The sequence below is a fragment of the Danio rerio genome, chromosome 23 (assembly GCF_052040795.2).
Source record: "Danio rerio strain M-AB ecotype USA chromosome 23, GRCz13ab, whole genome shotgun sequence".
Lineage (NCBI taxonomy): Eukaryota > Metazoa > Chordata > Actinopteri > Cypriniformes > Danionidae > Danio > Danio rerio.
In genome coordinates, this window is record NC_141043.1 from 6,699,148 (window position 1) to 6,716,514 (window position 17,367).

The window sequence follows — 17,367 nt, forward strand, 5'->3', positions numbered from 1 at the left end:
AAATTAAAAGCACTGACAGCTTAAGAAAATACTGTACATGTAAGATCTTTAAAGTATGTAAAGTAAGCTGATCTCAAGTATTATCAGAGAGAGAACGCACCTTTTAATAATTTGACAATTAATATTGGCAAAAGAAAAGTAAAGTAAAATATTTTGATTGCACAATGATAAGAAATCATGATTTTTTCTGCAATATAAGATCCTTTTTTACAGAAAAAAATGTATCAATATGGCATGTAACATCTTGTGATCTAATAAGATAAGTAACATTTTAAAAATAACAAAAAATCTAACCTTTTTTTTTTTATAAAGCTGAAATGAAATGATTGTTTTATATAGCAAGTGTACTTGCAATTGTAGAATCCCCCATACACTCAACAGAAAACAAGATATTAAAGTAACAAGTTAGACAATATCCTCTGTATATGTATCTTGACACACATGTGCGTGTTTCAAAAGGAAGTGCATGATATAACATTTTGTTTTTGGTCATTTCACAGGTTGAAACGATGCAGAATCTGAAGCGGAAAGCAGAGATTCAGTGTCTGGCGTCCATCGCTCCTCATTTCCTCACGCGTGTTTACCTGCCGAATAAACTCCGCTATGGAGGCTGGATATGAGCATCTGCTGCCCTCTGCTGGAACATACACGCATGTTCTGCATGATTGAACAGTTGTGAAGGTGTGTTGGCACTTAATTTTAAATGAGCTGTTCTTTCACTGTAGTGCGAGTTATGAGCTTGAATACGCCATTAATCATTTGATTTCTGTTCTCTGATGTCTCATATTTGTTTCTTTGGCTTTGGATGTAACGCAATAAACTAAGCCGTTCCATTTAAATTTATTGTTATTTATTATAGGTCACTTGAAATTCCTTTTAAAGCTTTTGAAACACTCGAGGATGATTAATGTTTACAATAAAGAATGAAAAATACTTTAACATAAATCAAAAGATCTATTTTTTGCTAAACATTTTACAACACTTTTAACAAAAACACATTCTCCCATGTACAATATAAAACATTTGTTCTCCAATTTTCACACAGTACCTTTGTAATCACCTAAAAGTTAATTTAATTTACTTATTTTAAAATAGACATAGAAGTATGCAAAAGTATTGTAATGAGATGTACAATGTTTGATTAGTTTTACAATACTAAAATGTCTGCATGAACACTTTGCATATGCAGGACTTTTGCCAGCACCCGTGCGTAGTGGAAAGCAAACGCCAAAAGGTGCAGATATCAATAAAGAAAATGTATTTATATGAAAATGCTTACCAAGCGTTTATTAAAAATACCTTAAATGTTTAGTTTACAAAACCTATATCTTTATGTTTTGCATTATAGAACTCAATAATTAGAGGCGACGCAGTGGCACAGTAGGTAGTGCTGTTGTCTCACAGCAAGAAGGTCGCTGGTTCGAACCTCGGCTCGGCTCAGTTGACGTTTCTGTGTGGAGTTTGCATGTTCTCCCTGCATTCGCGTGGGTTTCCTCCGGGTACTCTGGTTTCCCCCACAGTCCAAAGACATGCGGTACAGGTGAATTGGGTAGGCTAAATTGTCCGTAGTGTATGAGTGTGTGGATGAATGAGTGTGTGGATGTTTCCCCAGAGATGGTTTGCGGCTGAAAGGGCATCCGCTGCATAAAAACGTGCTGGATAAGTTGGCGGTTCATTCCGCTGTGGTGACCCCGGATTAATAAAGGGACTAAACCGACAAGAAAATGAATAAATGAATGAATGAACTGAATTAATAGTTAATAAGTTTCTTTAAACATATGCTTTTAAATGATGATTCATGTTTAATATGGAAATTATTCATGAAACCACTTTGCCTTTCCAGTAATATTTATTTTTATAGATATTATAATGAAGGAGTTGTCCAACACTTATTTACCTTTTTATGAAAATAATTGTGTACCTTCATTTCATTTGTACCATAGAAGGTACAGAAAAGTATCATTAGAGGTCTTTTCTGTACCATATCAGGTACAACTTTTACAAAGGTACAAAACTGTTTCTTAAGGAACATTATTTTTACCACCGTGTAGTAGCACTAGCTACTGCGCCACTGCATTGCCTTCCCTTTAATATGCTATACTTAAATATGACAGTGTTCTATTTTAGTATTTTTTCACATTGTTATCCTGCAATGTCCTAAACTTATAACAAGTTGCATTGGTATTTTATTACAGTTAATAATAAAAAGTAAATGGCAGCAGCCTTCCAACTAATGTGTGTTAGGCTAATCACATCTCTTCATCTCTTTGAAAAATAAGGCTTATTTTAATTTTGCTGGACATCTGCTCAGAAATGCAGGGCTTTTTATCATTTTGAGTCTAGAAGTATTATTAAGTTGCTAATCGTTGCCATCTACATTTTCAAAATAGTTAAAAATTCCTAAGAGAGTCTGAAAAGTAGCAAGAAAACTTTCACGTTGTCAACACTGCACCAGAGGGCGCTGTTTTATGTTTTATTCTACAAGGTTTAAAGGGATAGCTCACCCAAAAATTAAAATGTCCTTACAATTACTCGCACTCGTGCAAACTTTGAGTTTCTTCTGTTGAACACAAAAGAAGATATTTTGAAGAATGTTGGCCATTGACATCCATTGTAGTAATATAGTACTATGGAAGTTTTATACAACATACCTTAGTGTATCTTCTTTTGTGTTCAACAAAACAAAGAAACTCAAACAGGTTTGGAACAAGTGGAGGATGAGTAAATGACGACAGAATATCTTTTTTTGGTGAACTATCCCTTTAACCCTATAAACTACTGTTGCATTTGATTTGATAGGCAAATTATTAATGTCTCTATCTGATGAACATCAACAAGTTTTGCTTAAAAGCTTGTGCACAATATACTACATGCTTTCAGTGATAGTGTATACTATTTTAAAGCAAGAAACAATATTTTTTTATAAATGTAATTGTAAAAACGTCCCGCATCATCTTATTTAAGATTTTTTAAAGATTTATTTTATTTTATTTAAAATGTATTGGTTTATAATGCCTCTATGGCACCATTACCTCTTAATTCTTTTCTTTTATCAAAATACATTTTTCATCTACACCATCTTCATCTTTTGGTTTGGCGGTTAAAAGTAAAATATGTGAAACTACATGAAGTTTTTCAATTCTCTTTTTCATTTTGTGGTTTCATTTTTTTTTTTTTGTCTCATTTCAACCTTTTTTATTTCTATTCATAAGTGAGATGTATTCAGTGCATTTTCTGTTTGTTTTTGTTTTTTGATTGCCTAATTGAGTGTTCATATGTCTTGGGAAGGCAGGAAATATGCAAATATGTTACTGTGATCATGTTTATAGGCCCCGTTTACACTAGTACGTTTTAGTTTTAAAAGGGCATTTTAGAATGAAAACGATCAGTGTCCACACACCATTTTACCCAGCGTTTCTGAACAACTCTCCGTCTACACCACACCACTGAAAACGCACATCACGTGACCACACACACACACAATGACACACACAGTCTGGCATGCACTGCAGTATATCTAGCCAGATGTGAGACCTGTGCTCGTCGGACTGTTCATCAAGGATCTATCTCAATTTATTTGTTAAACGAGATATTTAATTCATCTTGTTGACTATATCTAACGACATATTCCCAGACTTTGGTCATTTGAATCTATAACCTGTTCTCAGATAATGTGTTTTGGCTGAGAGCAGAGATAAGGAAATAATGTAACCACGTACATTCCGTATATTGACTGATTGTTTGCTTTTATTTCCTATAATGTATAAACTCATGGTATGTTATAACTTTAACTGTGTGTAGGCTACTGAATATTGAGGAAAAGCCCCAATCAGATGTCTGCAGCCCCGCCTCCGTTTTCAGATGTCTCCATTTTCCCCCATCCACACTAACGCGAAGTAGCAGCGTTTTAGAATGAAAACGGCCTCTTCAGCGTTTTCAAAACTCTCCGTTTTCGGCGCTCAAACTCCGGCGTAGTCTGCATGGATGGCGTAACCGTAGCAAAACTTAACTGTTTTAAAACGAAAGCGCATTAGGGTAAACAGGGCCTTAGTGTATTGCATAGTATTGCACGTTTGCACCTGATACGAGACCCTTGTGATTATTGTATTCGCCAGCTACCAAAGTGGTTTTCTATATGTTAATTGTTTGATACCCCTTTTTCCATAATTAATAAGGGTTATTTATACATTATTTATATATTTCTATATTTTCTTTCTAACAAACTAACCGTACGTTCACACCGAAAGCGGCGAGAGCGTCAAAGTAGCCGGAAGTCATTCATTTTCAATGAGAGCCGGCGGGGATAAGCGGCGATGAGCAGCGCGGCGCGTCTTCGCCGGCGTGAGCGATGAGGAGAGTTGAAATAAAGTCAACTTTATGGTAATGAGCTATGACGCGGTTCGGCGGCAAGCAATCAGAATGAAGACGTCCATCGCTTGATAGCAGTTCAGAGAACACAGACCTGTAAACTTTGGTTCCGACCACATTTGTTCCCAAGGGTTTGATTATTGCGGTCGCCGGATTTCCAATTATTTACAATTTTTTCCTACAGGAACATACATTAAATAAGTTACTGGCGAGTTACTGATGTTCATTAATGTTATATAAATTTATCTTAAGAAAGCGGGAATCTCACGCGATGTGACAGTACAAAACAGTATAGCTGCTTCAGGATGTTTCAGACATATGGACACATACTGTATTGGATAAAAAGAGCAAAGCCACACCACACGCAACTTGATCTTCCATTGTTGTATGACTTTGATAAGAAGTGCGCAACATTTTCACGCTAGAAACATGTTTTATGCAGGAATGTAACTGTTATGCTGCAACGGCTCCTTTAAATATGAGATCAATGTAGCGAGTTTTGACGCTCTCGCCGCAGGAGCTGAAGGCAGAGAGCGTTGTCGCCAGGGCCTTGGACGCTCTCGCTGCTTTCGGTGTGAACGTACGGTAAGGGTTACATTAGCATCCAGACATTCCTTTCAGTCAGCTTCTTGTGTTCACAGTTACTCCTGTTGAATGTGGTTCATTCCTCTCGGTGGTATGCTGACATTACCCTGGACACTCTGGCTCTTTATAGATCACCAAGACTTGCTGTCTTGGTCACAGATGCGCCAGCGAGGCATGCACCAACAATCTGTCCACTTTTAAACTCTAATATGTCACACATAATGTTGTGTGCATTGCAATATTTTGAGCAGAACTGTGCTATTGCTTTGCTCTTTTAATCTTCACACTCTGCTCTTACTGGTGGTATGTGCAATCAGTGAAGTTTAGCCACCAAGCTGGTCAAATTTAGTCACAAAACTCAATTGGCCAGTGTTTCATTTTCATAATTATTTCATTATCATTTAAGTCCAACCCCTGTAAATACTGTCTTTGTAATGTGTTTCAGCAATACATTTTTAACATTTACAATGAAATTAGAAACAATTCCCGGAACTCCCATCAAATGTATTTAATGAAATATGTACATTATTTTTTAACATCACATTCATTTATTATAAGAACTAAGACTGTCAAGGTATCAGGTATCAAGGTATCTGTTACCGTACGTCTTTGAACATCAGTTTCAACACCTATAAAAATGCTGGGCAAATAATAATAATATAATAATAATAAATTTGTAATAAAAATTTATAATAATAAATTTGTGTTGGGACAACATAAAGGACAATAAATGTACAAATTCAAGTGGATTGAATATAAACAGTTGGGTTGCCCCCACTCCCTGTACCCCCTCCAAAAAAATAATCAATTACAAATAATTTAGCATTTTAAATAAGTTAGTTGAACAAACAGCAAACGTCATCTGAGTAAAGGATTTTATTTAGTCTACCTCTAAAATTTTTTAAATCTGATTAAATTTTGCAGTGAATGTCTTTTTGAGGGCAGTCGGGGGTTTGAGAAAGCGAACACAGACATTTGTTTGTAGACAAAGGGTCTTTAAAAGCCTGTCAGCTTTCAGACAGAGGTGTGAACATCTGCATCTTCAGAGAGTGTGAGGCTCGATCAGCGTTTTAACACCCGAGCTTTAATCCTTCACAATGACATGCCAATAATGTCTCGCTCTTCTCGGTTATTCTCAACTAAGCTGTCAGCAGTGGTACTGCGCACTCAAAAAATACATATTTTTACTGCTTGTTTAAACTACTTATTAAAATTGAGTTGAATCAACACAAATCTTGAGGTTTTCTTTGAGGCAACTTAAGTGCTTTATGTTCAATCCGCTTCAATTTGTAAAAAACAGTTAAGTTAGCTTAATCGATTTGTGTTGGGACAACATGAAGGAATTATGCGGAGCCCAGCATTTTTTACTGTGTAAGCTGGATATATGACGTCTCAAGATGTTTTACTAGCCGCACAGTCTGTGTGGGAGAGCACTGGGGTCAAACAGACTGGAGTGAAGACAATAAGAGCCTGCCTGTGCCTCGCTCAGACTTACACCATTGTCAGTGTGGCTTATTGGACTGACAGATATTGGACACTGGCACTTGGCTTTGTGAGTGAAGCTCATTCTGATGTAGAGAGAAAGTAAACCCGAAGCTGTACGTTTGTCTTTGGCTCTTGTCTTTTTTATTTTTTTATTTTAGGTGTTTTTGTCCTCAGTAAATGAATTTATAGTAGAATTAAAACCAATTATGAATCGAAAACTTAAACTACACTGGAAAATAAAACAAATTAAAGCCAAATAGAACTGAAATTGAATTATTTTATTATATTTAAAATATTTAATTATAATTTGAAGTTTAAAAAAATTATAATTCCAATATTGCAATAACAGCCAGCTTCATCGCTTCTTTCTTTACATTATAAAATTGCCACATTTAACGATTTCTTTCTTATCTGATTTCTTTAAAAATCTTCACATTTTAATCGATATATGATATAAAGTGGGTCTCAGACCAGACAAGAAGCACTGCATTAAATTCTATTTTCCCTTGCCATATGACAATTTCTTTCATCTCAGTTTTTTCAATGGAGTTTCTGATGTTACTAGCAGTTACACAGTCTTTCATCTTGTTCTAAGCTTGAACAACTAAATGAATGCTTAAGTCTATTTAACTGAATGTATTTGAATTACTTTACAACATCGATGCTGTAAAAGGGACCTTGTGAAATTAAAAATAGTCACATTAAGCTTTCACCGCAAGTTTATCATTGGCTGAAAAACATTAGCTGTGCATATATTCCAAATGACCTACCATAATAGTATATAATACAAAAATAACAGTTTTGTTTTGTACATTAAAAATATTAAAAACGGAAATACCTATGTTATTATATATGTTATACCTATATTACCTTGTATTAAATTAAAGCTAACTAGAAGTATCTTACATATTTACAATAAAACTGAAAAAAATATTAAATACAATTGAATTAAAAGCATAAAAACTAAAATAAAGCTAAAAATGAAATGTTTTTAAGGATTTTCTAAGAATGAAAAATAAACAAGCTGTCAAAAAAGAATTGAAATAAAACGGGAAATGTAAAAATAAAAGCTCATTTAAAAATATTTGTGGTCAAACTCAGTGGTTAACACTGTTGCCTCACAGCAAGAAGGTCGCTGGTTTGAGTCCTGACTGGGCTAGTTGGCTTTTCTGTGTGGAGTTTGCATGTTCTCTCTGTGTTGGCGTGGGTTTCCCCCACAAGTCCAAATTGTGGTATTGGTAAATTAAATAAACTAAATTGGCCATGTGTGAATGAGTGTGTGGGTGTTTTCCAGTACTAAGTTGCAACTTGCGGCTGGAAGGGCATCCGCTGTATAAAACAATGCTGGATAAGTTTGTGGTTCATTCCACTGTGGTGACCCCTAATAAAATAAAATGAATTCATGAATGAATACAGTTGATTTGCCATATATATATGTATGCATGCCATTTTTTTTTTTTTTATATTTTTCCCAAGTGATGTTAAACAGAGCAAGGAAATTTTCACAGTATGTCTGATAATATTTTATTTCTTCTGGAGAAAGTCTTATTTGTTTTATTTCGGCGAGAATAAAAATAGTTTTTAATTTTTTCATAACCATTTTAAGGTCAAAATTATTAGCCCCTTTAAGCTTTGTTTTTTTTTTTTTGTTTTTTGGATAGTTTACAGAACAAACCATTGTTATACAATAACTTGTTATACAATAACTAATTACCCTAACCTGCCTAGTTAACCTAATTAACCCAGTTAAGCCTTTAAATGTCACTTTAAGCTGTATAGAAGTGTCTTGAAAAATATCTAGTCAAGTATTATTTACTGTCATCAATGCAAAGATAAAATAAATCAGTTATTAGAAATGATTTATTAAAACTATTATGTTTAGAAATGTGTTGAAAAAATCACTCCGATATACAGAGGCTGGGGAAAAAAATAAACGGAGGTGCTAATAATTCTCTCTTTAACTGTATATTACATGAAAATATAAAAAAGCATATAAAACTAAAAATCTTACAAACTACTTGAAATGAAATGAAACTTTGTTTAGAATAAAGCTAAATATATATTTTAAATGGCAAATAATTTATTTTTAATCGAAACTTTTTATACAAATAAAACTAAAATGACATTAATAAAGTACAATTCAAAGAAAAGCTATACTGAAAATAATAATAATTGGTCAAATATTAAAATAGGCCTACTATAAGTGTACCAGAAAACAACACCTATTTTGGCCAAAAACTAAATAACATAATGGATAAAAAAATGAAACCTTAAAAAAAACATAGTAATGTTGCTTTGGCAGCTAAAAGTAAAGTACTTCAATAACTCAACCTAAACCTGAAATTTAATTCAAGTTATGAAATATTTTTTTATTAAATTTTAATAATTTAGCAAAGAATAAAGGTGAATAAAATCATTTAAACTATAATTAAAATGAAAGCATCAGATCAAGTATCTAAATATATTATACAAATGGATTTAAAATATACTAAAATAACTATATTAAAATGAATAAATGTATCATATGTGCTATTTCATAGATACACTTTCAGAAATAAAGCTGTCAATGGGGTGGTACACCTTTTAAAAAGCATATTTCAGCACTTTTTAGGGTACATTGTTGACCCTGTTTGCTAACTAGTACCATTTGACAGGGCACCACTCCAGGGACAGTTTTTTTTTTCTGAAAGTGTATAAGCCCAACAAAAATATTGGAATTTTTTTATTCTTTCCTTTTCTTTTTTTTTTTGCATTAAGCAATAGAGACACATCAGATCATCATTTGAGGACCACTAGCAGTAGTACTGTAGTCGCATATAAACGCTGAATGCATTAATAAGATACAGTCAAAAAAACACCCTCTCAAGAAGATCTGTCATATCTGTCCTTCCTGCAACTATCTTTAAATTGTTGTTCCTGTTTTGTAGTTGAGATGTGAGAAGCCTTCAGGCCGGAGCTGCAGTTCCTGTGAGCAGAGCGTCAGGGTGTTAATGTTCCCACATGAGGCTTCGCTGTCCATTTAAATGACAGTAAGAGAGGGTCCGACAGACTGGTGTTGAGCTCTTTGATGCAGAGCCATTGATCAGCCTTCACGTATCAAACTGACACCTGATAGACTGAGGAGCACCACATGGGTCTATTTAGCCTTATATCAGGGTCGCAGAATAGCTTGAAAAATGCCAACAAAATGAACAGAAATTACACTAAATTAAAGACAAAAACAAAATCCCTGTGCACATTTAATGCTGTAATGTTAACCTTACCTTATACAGTACATATTTCAGTTACGCATTTAACCTCCTAACTATCACTGTCCCTTATTCTGTAAATTGTTAAAAGACACATTTAACCCCGTAACTATCACGGTCCCTTATTTAGTACAATTTTCAAAGTTTTGCTCAGGACACGGCCTGGTCCAGGGTTATGGATACCTCTAGAAGTCCTCTATGGTAAACATCATCATTCATATGTGTTGTTCTTGAGGTCCTCGGTGGTTGGCATCGTAATGGAAAATAAATAAAATAATTTAAACTACTATGAAAATGAAAACTGCAAATCAAGTATCTAAATAGTATATACAAATGCATATAAATAATACCCATTTAACCCATGTAACTGTCACTGTTTCTTATTCAGTATATTTTTCAAGGTAACTCATTTAACCCTGTAGATCTCACCATCCTTTTTTTGGTAAATTCTTAACAGTTACACTTTTACCCCGTAACTGTCACTGTACCTTATTCTGTACATTTTAAAAGTTACACAATGGATATCAAATACAGAACATAAAAGGAAACAATACAAAACTAAAGTAAATAAACCAAACCAAAACGTAAAAAGGGGGGACTGGGGTTGCTAATATCATAGCCGTAATTATTATTTTGTCTCATTGCATGTTTGCTAGCATTGTGGGTTGCAGAAATGTAGAGATTTTCCACATTTATCAAAATAGATTTCAATCCCTCCATGTAAACTGTAGGAGAGTTTTTCCAAAAGCTGCAACTCGTCCTAAAACTCCACTTGAAGATCGGAGGTCTACTGGAAGATTTCCAGTTTTTAACAACCACCCGTCTGCCTAGCATAATGCAGCTCTGTATCCACTGTGATTCAGCTTTATTTGTGTGGTTTAAGGACAGGGATCACCAAGTATGTATAAGCTGGATTAGTTTCTTACATTGATATTCAGTAAATATATTCATTCATTCATTCATTTTCTTGTCAGCTTAGTCCCTTTATTAATCCGGAGTCACCACAGCGGAAAGAACCGCCAACTTATCCAGCAAGTTTTTACGCAGCGGATGCCCTTCCAGGCGGAACCCATCTCTGGGAAACATCCACACACACATTCACACACTACAGACAATTTAGCCTACCCAATTCACCTGTACCGCATGACTTTGGACTGTGGGGAAAACCGGAGCACCCGGAGGAAACCCACGCGAAGGCAGGGAGAACATGCACACTGAAACGCCAACTGAGCCGAGGTTCGAACCAGCGACCTTCTTGCTGTGAGGCGACAGCACTACCTACTGCGCCACTGCCTTGCCCCGATTCAAATTCATGTATGGGCCATTTAAGGCAAAGATTTGGCACTTATGGCACAATGTAATCTGAATGTGAGCCTAATGTGGCCCATGTGGAAAATGGTAATTTTGGCCCAAATGATGGAGGACAAGTGTGGGCCGCAGTTTGCCACATTTTTGCCTTGCTGGGTCTAAACCTAAAGTGGTTCACATAGGTGCAAATATGGGCCAGTTATCTTAAGACATATGTGGGCCACGTTTGGCGAATATTCGGCACAGTAAGCTATGGCTAATGTGGCTGTGTGAACCTATATTGGCCCAGAGAAGATATGGCAAATGTGGCCCATTTATCCTAAAACAAAATGTCTTTGGACTGTGGGGGAAACCGGAGCACCCGGAGGAAACCCACGCGTAGGCAGGGAGAACATGCAAACTCCACACAGAAATGCCAACTGAGCCGAGGTTCAAACCAGCGACCCAGCAACCTTCTTGCTGATGCGACAGCACTACCTACTGCGCCACTGCCTAGCCAGTAAATATATCGTAATTGGAAAATCTCGCAAGTGTTTCTGGTTGAAACCTAAAGTGGTTTTAAGGTCTTAAAATGTATGGAAAGAAACTTTTAAAAAGTCTTGACAGGTATTGAATTTCAACCTCTGATACACTCTGTAAAAACTTGTGAAGTTATCTTAATGGATTTGTGTTTGGACAACTTAAAGGAATTATGTGGAACCCAGCATTTTTTTTTAGAGAAAGAGTACCATTTGACCCAACATTGAGTTATGACAACCCAGACCTTTTCAGAATGTGGTTGCCACAGTGGTCTGAATAACAAAACGATTGTACAACACCTAGGCGAGTTAATAATAACATAATTTAACTTTACTTTTAAGATTCAATACTGCATAACGCTGAAGTGTAGAGAATATGGCCCAACTTAAGATACTAGCAATTTCATAGGCTCGAAACAAAGACAGGCAGATATACAAACAAACAGAGACAGGTGCAGTTGAACAGAAGGTGAGGAGAGGAGGAGAAGCTGAGAGCGCGTCACAGACAGAGGAGGAGGAGTGCACAGCACAGCGTCTCTCAGCAGCGGCGGCGGCGCACTGGGTAATGAGCTGCAGCAGCGCGCGGTCATTCAGTTGTTCACCTGCCGTCATTGTGTCTCCGGCCATGGACTAGTCTAGCGGACGAGTTTGCACACGAGGAGACGAGCCGGAGCCACAGTCGTGTTTCCCAGCCAAAGGACTGCATCTACCTCGCTGCCTTCGCAAACGCCGCAGACTAGCTGAAGAAGCGTTTGTTATTTATGTTTATTTATACTTATTTATAACATTTCCCATTTACATTGCACTGAATTTCGAGCACAGATGCTTCTACATCAGTTCGTGAATGGGACGTTGGAGACAATGTATCCCAGTATTCAGAAAGACACGACTTTCACCAAGATCTTCGTCGGCGGTTTGCCGTATCACACGACAGACGCGTCGCTCCGCAAATACTTCGAGACTTTCGGCGACATCGATGAAGCGGTGGTCATAACGGACCGACAGACGGGCAAATCCAGAGGATACGGCTTTGTGAGTAAAAACAACCGTGTTTGTTATTGTTGCTTTTGTTATACATAGGCTTTGTTTAAATCAAGATGTGTTTATTTAAAGGAAGCCTTTTGTTTTTTATTGTGTTTACTCTTCCCATTTCAACCAAATTTACTTGTTTAACAAAGACTGTGCGCTAAGTCGGTCATGTTTGTTTCTGTCATGGAAGTTTAGAAAGTTTTTGATTATACAAAGAAGAACAAAACGCTGTTGCACACCAGCGAGTATGAATCATAGAATGATTCATTCATAAGAGTCGAATAGATGAACCGATTTGCTAATTCATGAGATAGCTACTCTTTAAAATGAAAGTGAAAAAAGAAGAACCTAAAAAGGTTTCACAGTGATGCCATACGAACCTTTCTGGTTCCTCAAAAACATTTAGGTGTTCAGAAGTGTTTCAAATAAAATGTTCAAAGGATATTTTAATAATCAGTGGTATGAAAATGCTTCATGTAGCTTATGTTCTGCCATATCAATATCCTTTTTAAAATTGGTTTTATATTCGCACATTCGTTCATTTAGCAGTTTATATTGTTTATCATGTTACTTTGAATATTCGATCGGAATCAGCATGCAAGTATGACTTCTAAACAATAACACTATCTAATTGACTATGAATGCTGTACTTTGAGTCATTTGCTGCTAACATGATTTCCCTATTTACAATTAGCAAAGAATACTTTATTGAAATTATATTATTAAGGAGAATGTCTAAATATCTGGATGTAAAACCAACTTTACCTCTATCATAATGACATGTTCGACCCCTCTGTGAACCAAGAACTGGTGATAAGTAAGTCATCATTGTAGGCTGACTACAAGTTACTTTTAACTTACCTCATAATGTTAGACAAATACATGTTTTCGACTTCCACTAGACAGTTTTTATCATAACACATAGAAAATAAGGTAAACGGACCGTGTTGTTACTCAAATAACTGAACTGAATTTGTTCCTAGAATCGGTTCGTTGAGCGAGTTGTTCAAACGAGCCGACTCCTGGAAGTGTCTGAACTCCCATGTTTGGCTCGTGCGGTCTCCAGGTGACAGCGAGCCGTCGCGTGCCGCTGGCGCATGTCTTTGTTGCCGTTCCGAGGAACAAAAGCCATTGTGGATCTACAGCAGATGTTTTTAACGATCGCCAACATGACTCCAAATTGCCTTACCGAATATCCTAGTCGCAAATGATGATCTGCGGGCTTATTGTGAGCCCTTTTTAATAGGCCTAAATGTTTCCCACCTAGTCCGATTTAGTGCTGAAGGATCTTAAATGTAATCCTGCGATATCGAGAGCCTTTCAGGGGCACAATATGTTCTTACATTGCATCGCTCCACAAGTGTGTGCGAGTGTGATGTCGAGAGTCACATGTGGGGCCATAAGTGGATTATTTCTGAAAAAGCATGTCATCAATTATCTTCTTAGGCTCTTGGATGAAGTTTTGAAAGCAGGGTCTCGGATTTCTGTGAAGTGGCCCCTTTTAAATGCTTGTAAGTGCGGTTCAGGGGTTTATCTGCTGCAAGGCCGACCTCTGCTCACTTAATATGGAGGTTAGAGAGGCCTATAATGAGTTCATTCGAGCATATTTGACAACAATCATGTTTTTAAATGAGTGGCTTTCTTTGTTTTTTCCATTACTATGTTTTCACTGTACCTCTATAAACAAGCCTTGATATATTGTGTTGTGGTGGTGAACACAATAAGGTAATGTTACCAGACACTATGTGGCTTTATGTGCTTTATATGGCATGATAAGTAATATTATTATTATTATTCACCTAGGTGGTGCCTTTTCAAAAGGTACACATTTGGGTCCATATTACTTTAAAGGTACATCAGAACAAAGGGCTGCATATTGGAAAAATTTGACATTGCGATAATTTTTTTTCTTTGAAATAAATATTGCAATATGAATACAATTTCAGCAGATGCTTGAATGGCTCTATTTTGAATGAAATTAATTGAGATCAGGGGGTGGCATGCGCAAACTTTTTCTTATGAAGGGTCAAAAAGCAAAGTGGATTGAGGCTAGTGGGCATTATAGGTAAATGTAGTTTCCTAAATATAAATGTATTTTTTTAATATTTAACAATGACTCAAAAACATTGCTTTTATATTAACTAATACAGTGTATTTTCACATTTTATTATTAACTTTTTTCAGTAAAAATAAAAACAATCTAATTTATAATAAAACTACACTCGTTTGTGCCTGGATTTGCTCACCAATGTCTTCTGCTCTATTCATTGAGTGACGGTTTTTAAAAATCTGATTAATTTACAACATCTAATTGAAACTTTTCTTTTCCCAGAGATGGGTTGCGGCTGGAAGGGCATCCGCTGCGTAAAAATGTGCTGGATAAATTGGCGGTTCATTCCGCTGTGGTACCCCGGATTAATAAAGGGACTAAGCCGACAAGAAAATAAATGAATGATAATTGAAATTCTTCATTTCAATTTGCTTTATTTGTAGCTCAGCAATAAAACAAACAAAAGAATGTTATGGTAAAATAGAAATGACGATCTTTGTGTTGAAGACATTCGCCCCATAACTGGAGAGTCAAACCAAAGTCAGATATTCTGTTACAGTAATTAAATAATCTAGAAATCTTCATTAAATAAACTAAAATAATCCCAGCTTAACATTGCAGATCCTGCGATGTGACTATTGTGAATGCACGCATTGCGATATCGACGCTGAAATGATATATTGTGCAGCTCACAGTGTAAATATTAGCAGTGTTGGAGGTAACAAGTAACGCGAGTTATGTCATATTACTTTTCTTAAGTAACCAGTCAAGTATCACATTACTTAAAATAATTAAGTAATAATATTGAAGTTACTCTTTAATGAATGTAATGCAAGTTATTTTTTAGTGTAATTAGTGTAAAAAATACATTTCTGAATTAAAATGAATGTGGTACATTGAATCGCGCACTCCATAAGAGAATATGCTCCCCGCAGTAATAGACAGAAATTAAGATTGCAGACCATAAAAAAAATAACCAAGTAATGCAACCTGTTAATTTTTGGGGGAGTAACTCAGTATTGTAATGCATTACTTCCAAAAGTAACTTTTCCCAACACTGGATAGTATTATCTAAAATGTACAGTTTCTGTATCTGAATATGTACAACCCCAGTGAGAGATCCTTTATCTTTATTTCTGCATGTGGATCATATTCAGATTCCACCCTGTATAACACCAAAATACTATATATATATATATATATATATATATATATATATATATATATATATATATATATATATATATATATATATATATAGGTCAATATTTTTTAAAAATGCAACCTCAGAATTTTTAAAAATACAACCTCAGAAATAAGTAAAAAATAAGTTAGGCACTCCTAATCAAATGCTTCATTAGCAGATCATCACAGAACTGTGCAAAAAATAAATAGAAATCCAAGACTCATCCGGAATGATCAGAGAAAATGATGACTTTGAGTAATGACTGCTAAAAGTGGATCTACTGCATCTGAATCATAAGGTGTCCTAATATTCTCACCACTTTTCCACATACATATCAAAAAGCAGTTGCTGACATAAGACAATTACCCTACTCATAAACCAATATACACAGATGGATCAAAAAAGGACAGTCATTTTTCTGCAGCAATTTCAGGGTCAATCACACCACGGCATTCGCATTCCAGATCAAAGCTCAATTTTTACAGCTGAAGCTCTCCTTTTAGTCACTGGAACACGTTGAAAATGCTGAAGAACACAATTTTATTATTTTTTCAGACTCAGAATCTTGTCTACAGACATTGAACTCTTTTAAACTGGAGCATCCCATTCTTATTGACATTTTTATCAAGGTGAACGAACTACAGAGAAGGTTTTATAATAGTCTTTTGCTGGATCCCAGGACATGCTGGACTATTTGGAAATGAACAAGCCAACAAAGCCGCCAAAACAGCTCTAGCAGGAAAGCTAAAGGAGTGGAAAATCCCACCTTCCGATTTAAAGCCACTAATAAAAGGCTATATCATAAACAAATGGAGTCAGTGCCCAGAAAATAAACTTTTTGATATTCAGCAAGAAATAGGAAAAAAATCTAATTTGTAAGTTGAGACACGATGAGATTGTGTTTAGAAGATGCCGCATTCGACACATGAGACTCACACATGAACATTTACTCAAGGGAGAAGAACCCCCAAAATGTCTATATTGCAACAAAAAACAAACTGTAAAACATATTCTTGTGGAATGCCCTATTTTTAATGTTATCAGACAACAATTTTTATCTGGAGAGACTTTAAGTCAATTGTTTTTAAATGTGAATCCTTCTAAAATTGTAGAATTGTTATCAAAAGGAAACCTTAAAAAACGGTTTTAGATTCTTATCTTATTATCATTTTTATTATTATTATTTATGTATTTTACCTTGGGTATTATTTATTGCTGTTAATGATTTTTAATTATTATGAAATTTTTATAATAATAAAAAAAGTGTTATCTATAAAATGTAAAAAAATTTTATTTAAATATTAAATTATTAAAAAAAGAAAAGAAAAAAAAACAGGTTTGCGACAACTGAAGATTGAGTAAATGATAACAGAATTTTCATGTTTAGGTGAACTACCCCTTTAAATAAACAATGACACAATGGGATATGTCATGTTCATCTGAGGTTTTATCTTCAAAAGTGTAGGACCAGTCAAGGACCATGCATTTTTTATTGTCTCTTGATATGGAAAACTATTCAGTTCAATAGGGTGTGCTAACATTTTCACATGACCTGCTGTTAACTTTTTATGTCCTGATAAGGAGAAATGG

The 17,367-nt window shown here is 35.4% G+C and overlaps 2 protein-coding genes across 7 annotated transcripts in view; both read left to right on the plus strand.

The window, feature by feature from the left end:
- spo11 (SPO11 initiator of meiotic double stranded breaks) overlaps positions 1-945 on the plus strand; it is a 29,740-nt gene extending 28,795 nt beyond the window's left edge. For 5 of the 6 annotated variants that reach the window (XR_015522739.1, XR_015522740.1, XM_087305428.1 and 2 more), the window contains one exon: positions 501-945. Coding sequence is in view for 4 of the 6 variants with exons in the window: in XM_087305428.1 (XP_087161554.1) it covers positions 501-620 (120 nt within the window). In the remaining 2 variants the exon portion in view is untranslated. 6 annotated transcript variants of the gene reach the window in all.
- Positions 946-12,069: 11,124 nt separating this feature from the next.
- Positions 12,070-17,367, plus strand: part of rbm38 (RNA binding motif protein 38) — a 42,110-nt gene continuing 36,812 nt past the window's right edge. The window contains 1 exon segment of the mRNA NM_001110127.2: positions 12,070-12,544. Coding sequence (NP_001103597.2) covers positions 12,335-12,544 — 210 coding nt within the window. The 5' untranslated portion in view covers positions 12,070-12,334.